Source organism: Pediculus humanus, genomic scaffold (genome assembly GCF_000006295.1).
Source record: "Pediculus humanus corporis 1103172108251 genomic scaffold, whole genome shotgun sequence".
Taxonomy (NCBI): domain Eukaryota; kingdom Metazoa; phylum Arthropoda; class Insecta; order Psocodea; family Pediculidae; genus Pediculus; species Pediculus humanus.
The window spans coordinates 25,437-31,700 of record NW_002987820.1 but is presented as its reverse complement, the minus strand read 5'-3'; the positions used below and the strand labels follow the sequence as shown (position 1 = coordinate 31,700).

The window sequence follows — 6,264 nt, the reverse complement described above, 5'->3', positions numbered from 1 at the left end:
GTTTATAATTGTTACATCCTATTTTCATTTTTTGGTGCCGAACCGTTTAATTAAAATTAAATTACAATTATTATTATTATTATTAAGACGTTGATTAATTAGATTGTTATAGCTAATAAGGGGAAGAAAAAAAATAATAATGAGAGAAGTGTACGGATTAAATGAAACAAATATCAGTTTTGAATTGGAATTTGTTAAAACAACATGCTGTTTGTCGTTGTCGTACCAACAGCAGAATACGAACAACAAATCCTTTATGGAGTCCTTTTGGAAGAACCGCCGACAGATGGTTTCGTTGGAAATTCGCAAAATAAAATCGGAAACGTTGAAAAGTAAGTAAAACGAACAAACAAACAACAAAAAATTTTTTTTTCCTTTCGTACAAACGTCGATTTGTTTCGTTTGTACAAATTTTTAAAAATAAATTTTCTTATTAATTTTATAATAATACTGTCGTCTTTTGAAATTTCATGAGAGATCAATTTTTTCACGTGATATAAAAGAGCAACAACAGCAAAAAATACTTTGTGACTTTTTTTGTCGATAATCGATAATAGAAAAACGATAAATCGAATATAAAAAAAAAAGATGAAGAGAGACGACTTGAATAAAAAATTTATAAAATGCAACAACAGCAACAGCAACAAGAAAACCGATAAATTTTTTTTTCCCATCTTTACCTTGACTTATTTTTTTAACAGAAAAAAAAAAATGTCATCTCTTTAAAAAACAATTACACGTTTTGATAAGAAATCAAAAGTGGACTGATAAGAAAAATATCACGTCCTAAATTACCAAAAAAAAAAAAAAATTTCCTCCATATTGTTTTTCCTCCAGATGAAAAATAAATAATAATCCATTCGATGAATTTTTAAAAAATAATAATAATAATATAATATTTTAGGCATGTCGGTAATCGTCCGGCTGCCAGAGTGAATCCGACAGGAAAAACGGCTTTACAAAGAATCCCACCGAGAAATCCTGTTGTGTTACGTTCTGGAAAAATGGTAGAAGAAATCGCTTTGGAAAAGGTAGGATAATCTCAAATTATTTTTTTCATAAAATCCCCGTAAAGCAAGGGTTGTGGTGACGGTGGTGGTGGTGGCTGCGGCGTTATTCATCCCCCAAAAAAAAAATGTTTTTTTTTTTTTCTCCAGCTCGTGGAAGAAGTTTTAAAAAAGCTTGAAATTCAAAATGCCGTTTGGTGCCAAGATAAAGAACAACATTATTATCAAATAATATTTCCAAGGGATGCTGGAGACGAAACGGAAAATTGTTTACACGCATTAAAAGAAATCGGAATTGGAAATCGTTTGAATTCCATCGTCAGCGTGTCACCATGTTCGGTTTATGAAAGTGCTGTCGATGACGGTTTTGGAAATTTTTACGACGAGTGAGTTTTTTAATAAAATATATAAACTTTTATCAATTTTAAAAAAATTTTCTTTTTCTCTTATCAGCATGGACGAATCTGATAAAAAAGCCTGGAAAGGTTTTGTCGATTCCGTTCGATCAAAATTAACCGTCGCGCAAGTTGTCGACGGTGTTAAAGGAAGTGCAGAATTAACATTTGATTATTTATTACTTATTTTAACTGCTGAGTAAGTTTTTTTTTTTTCTATCACATTTTCAAAATGTCCGACATATTGATTAACACAACAAAAAAAAAATTTTTTTTCTTTTCCAGCATGATTGCTGCTGTCGGTTTGGTAGAAAACAGCGCCGTTAATATTGTTGCTGCCATGTTGGTTTCACCGTTAATGGTTTGTTTATAATAATTTATAATAATTTTTTGGGAATCGTAAAAACGTATTATTCTCACGGAAAAAAAAATATATTTAAAAATGTCGTCCGTTAATAATTTAAATTAATTTTAAACGTTTTTTTTAAAATTAAACGTTTTCCTCGCGCTTCAATGATTTTCAAGGATTTCCGTTTTCTTACATAAACGACCTTAAACCTATTTAATATTATAATTAAACCACAAAAAAAAAATTGGTTTTTGTTTTTTTTTACTCTATGGTTTTGGCGGGAAATTTAAATTCTAAAAAAAATCTTTTCCTCACCTCGTTTCGCGTTCTTTTCCGCCGTTTTGTGTGGATTTCCTCCTCAGTTCGTACCTCTGGAACAGTCCGAAATTTTTTGTTTTGGTTTTTAGAGTCCCATAATGGCGATAACGTTCGGCACCGTCATTTCCGATAGAAAATTACAATTGACAGGTTTGAAAAGTGAAGCTGCCGGCATAGCCATGTCACTCGTATTTGGATTTATATTTGGATTACTAGTGGGAACGACGGAACATCCCTGGGGATTCGGTGATTGGCCAACGGAAGAAATGAAAGGAAGGTGAGAAAGGTTTTTTAACGTTTGTGATTTTTCCCCGGGAAAATTTTTTCACAAAAAAAAATTTATTTAGAGGACAAGCTAGATCGTTGTGGATTGGTATACTTTGGGCTTTACCATCCGGTACCGGTGTCGCATTAGCACTCTTACAAGGTAGTGCCGGTCCATTGATTGGTGTTGCCATATCAGCATCATTATTACCACCCATCGTTAATTGCGTGAGTGTATAAATACTTAGTTTTTCTTAGAAAGAATTATTTTTTTCACGAATAAAACGTTTTTTTTTTAGGGGATGCTATGGGGTCTTACTTGCATGAAAATCCATTACGGTGACAAAATGAAAATCCCACATTTAAAAGGAGAACCGTTTAATGGGGGGACCGCATATAAACCGGTTTATTCTGACGTTTTACCACACGAATTGGTATCAATGGGCGCTATAAGTTTTTGCCTTTTTCTTGTTAACATTGCTTGCATATTTACGACGGCCGTTTGCGTTTTAAAAGTACGTCAAATTATTTTTTCCATCCCCCCTACCCGTGAAATTTTACCCTTACGATAATAATAATAACCGTTAAAATGCATTCGTTTGAATAGATAAAAGAAATTGCTGCACCCTACACATCGAGCGTGGATTTGAGAAGATTTTGGGCAGAGGACATAAGAAGAGCAAGAGATTTTAACAGGGCATCAATGCAAGCGGCAAAAGAAGGAGGACACAAAAAAGAGTAAGAAATATTTTTTTACTTAATACTTAAAATAATAATATTAATTAATTAAAATAACAATAAAAAAAAAGAAGTACTTTAAACAATTCAAATCGATTATTTATCGTTCGAAATAAACAAAAATTTAAATAAAAAAAATAATGAGTGAAAATTCAAAATGGCTTCTGCGGTTGTCGGCTTGTTATAAATTTATTGACAAAAATATAAAATTAAATTTCTTGTACTAAATAATAATAATAATTATTATTATTATTATTAAAATTTTTCGTTTATGTTTAAATTTGTATAACTATCTTCATATTTTTTTATTTTTTTTTGTTTGAAAAATGAATTCGAAAACGTCTTCTTGTTTGTTCCTTATACGAAATTTTCATAAAAGAAATAATGTTAATAATGTAAGGTATTTAAGCGTAACGCACACGCATCGCATGAATTCTGTTTTAAAACATTCACCTAATTGGAGAATGAACAAAACGGTTTTGAATAAATTTTTGGCATTGCCTCAACCCGAAAATAAATGCATCGTGTCGTATATATGGATCGATGGTACGGGTGAAAATTTAAGAATGAAGGATAGAGTTTTCGATTACTTTCCCGAATGTCCAGAAGATTTGCCTGTTTGGAACTACGATGGAAGTTCAACGTATCAAGCCGAAGGACACAATTCCGATACGTTTTTAGTACCCTGCGCTTTATATTGCGATCCGTTTAGGCTCGCACCTCACGTCCTCGCTCTCTGCGACACGTACAAGCACGATAAAACCCCGACGAAAACGAATCATCGTGCTGGTGCTTTGGAAGCATTGGAAGCAGCTAAAGAACATAAATGTTGGTTTGGAGTAGAACAAGAATATACAATGTTAGACATGGATGGTTATCCGTTCGGTTGGCCGAAATGCGGTTACCCCGGTCCTCAGGGTCCCTATTATTGCGGAGTCGGAGCTAATAAAGTCTACGGTAGAGATATTGTCGAAGCGCATTACAGAGCTTGCATGTATGCGGGAATACCGATCGCCGGAACGAATTCCGAAGTTATGCCAGCCCAATGGGAATTTCAATGTTTGCCAACGTTGGGAATAAAAGCAGCCGATGATTTATGGATCGCGAGATATCTTTTGCATCGCGTCGCCGAAGAATTTGGCGTCGTCGTAACACTCGATCCCAAACCGATGGAGGGTAATTGGAACGGTGCCGGAGCCCACACAAATTTTTCAACGGCAAATATGAGAAAAGACGGAGGAATGAAAGCCATAGAAGAAGCCATTGGAAAATTATCGAAAAAACACAAAGAACACATAATGGCCTACGATCCGAGAGGAGGAAAAGACAACGAAAGACGATTGACCGGAAAATTTGAAACATCTTCCATAAATGATTTTTCTTCCGGTGTTGCTAACAGAGGAGTAAGTATTCGTATACCTCGTGGAGTTGCCGAAGATGGAAAAGGATGGTTGGAAGATCGAAGGCCATCATCTAACATGGATCCATACTCCGTTTTCGAAATTTTAGTTCGCACTGTTTGTTTAAATAAATGAATAAAAATTCGTCCTTGAATAATCAAAAATTCTAATGTTATGTAATTAATCTCACAAAACTTTGCAATTATTTTTTTTTTTATAAGTTTATATATTTTTTTTCTTTTCTTTTTTTTTTTTTTTTATATAACTTTAAAATATAAATATATAATGAATCACGATGACCGCCATTTTTAATCGCTTATCAATAAGTATTTAATTAGACATAGGAAAAAAAAATTTTTTATAGCAGTCTCATGCCAGACATGTCAAAAATACCACACGAAAATCTTGGTGACGCATTGGAAGCAGCAGTTCGCGAAGCAGTAGACGATAACACGTTCAGAAAAGTAAAAAGATGCAGCTACGCACAGACACCACAAGACGTAAGAACCATAAACCGTGAATTTCTTTTAAAAAATGGACGCTCGAATTTATTTATTATTTTTTCCGCAGACTTTGAGTCAGATATTAGGAAAAGGTAGGAATTCCGTGAATCAAAACAACAATCAAAATCAAAACAATAATTTAAACTTACAAGATCCCGCCATTTTGGATCAATTGATAACGGCTTTGTTGGGACAACAAGCGGGACAATCAACGACTCCTCATCAAGCCTTTAATAGAATGAGACCAATGTCGAGATCTATGAGACATTCTATGAGAGTTAAAAATGAAAATTCTAAAAGAAGTTCATGGATGATAAATCAAAATCAAGGTGAGAAGAAATACATCCATCTATCTCTCTATCTCTCTCTCTTTTAAAAAAGGCGGGCTTTTAAAAAAAAAAAAAATTTTTTTTTCCCGTTTTTTGCCCGCAGGTGTCCACGGTTACTCTAAATTATGAAGATGTGATTGCAGGAGGAAGCGGAAATGGTGGAAATGGCGGCGTTAACAACGGTTCGAGCGGACAATTACCCACCATAATGGAAGGCAACGGTCTTAAAACCAATGCTACCAACGTTAAAATCCTTTCTTTATCCGAAAAAGCTCTCAATGCTCCAGTCGTTCGTAACGTTTTGCAATCATTATCGAACGTCCCTCAAAAATTCACTTCCGATGACGTAGAAACGGGAGAAAATGAAGAATCCAACGTTAGAAAAAATAAATTTCAAAGGAGAAATTCAGAGGCTTCCATTAGAAGAAATTTACTTTAATAAATCCATAAAAAATTTTATTTATTTATTTATTGTAATCGATAGTCGTGTATTTTTTATTTTATTCAAAAAAAAAACGTGAGACACAAAACATTATCATTATTATTATTATTTATTTATTTTAATGTTATTAATAGATTACAAATTCAAAAAAAAAAAATTTATTTTTTTGTATGCTTTCGTAACAAAAACAAAATTTATTTATTTATTTTATTATTATTATTATTATTATTATTATTATTATTAATAAAATTTATGCAATTTAAACAATTTAAATTTTTTATTTTTATTTACTTTTCAAATTATATAAATTAATAAATTTTTATTTATTTATTTAAAGAATTGCACTTTTAAATATATATATTTATTTATTTATATAAACAAACGCAGCTTATAGCGTAAATAAAAAATATATTATCATTATTATTATTAGTATTATTATTATTAATTTACATTTTATTGATCCGAAATTTTTTTTTTTTGTTTTTCACCCAAATAATAAAATTTAAAAAAAAAAAAAAA

At 32.0% G+C, this 6,264-nt stretch overlaps 2 protein-coding genes across 2 annotated transcripts; both read left to right on the top strand.

Moving 5' to 3' along the window:
• Positions 1-204: 204 nt before the first annotated feature.
• On the top strand, positions 205-3,075 carry Phum_PHUM467890 (uncharacterized protein; the record flags this gene model as incomplete). The annotated part of the gene is made up of 9 exons (XM_002430198.1): positions 205-332; positions 932-1,031; positions 1,158-1,393; positions 1,461-1,601; positions 1,688-1,763; positions 2,159-2,346; positions 2,417-2,561; positions 2,633-2,848; positions 2,941-3,075. 9 exons carry the CDS (start codon positions 205-207, stop codon positions 3,073-3,075), a joined length of 1,365 nt encoding a protein of 454 aa, XP_002430243.1.
• A 424-nt stretch (positions 3,076-3,499) lies between these two features.
• Positions 3,500-5,742, top strand: Phum_PHUM467880 (glutamine synthetase 2 cytoplasmic, putative; the record flags this gene model as incomplete). The annotated part of the gene is made up of 4 exons (XM_002430197.1): positions 3,500-4,588; positions 4,816-4,971; positions 5,042-5,303; positions 5,447-5,742. The coding sequence occupies 4 exons, from the start codon at positions 3,500-3,502 to the stop codon at positions 5,740-5,742; spliced, it is 1,803 nt and encodes a 600-aa protein (XP_002430242.1).
• Between the last annotated feature and the right edge of the window lie 522 nt (positions 5,743-6,264).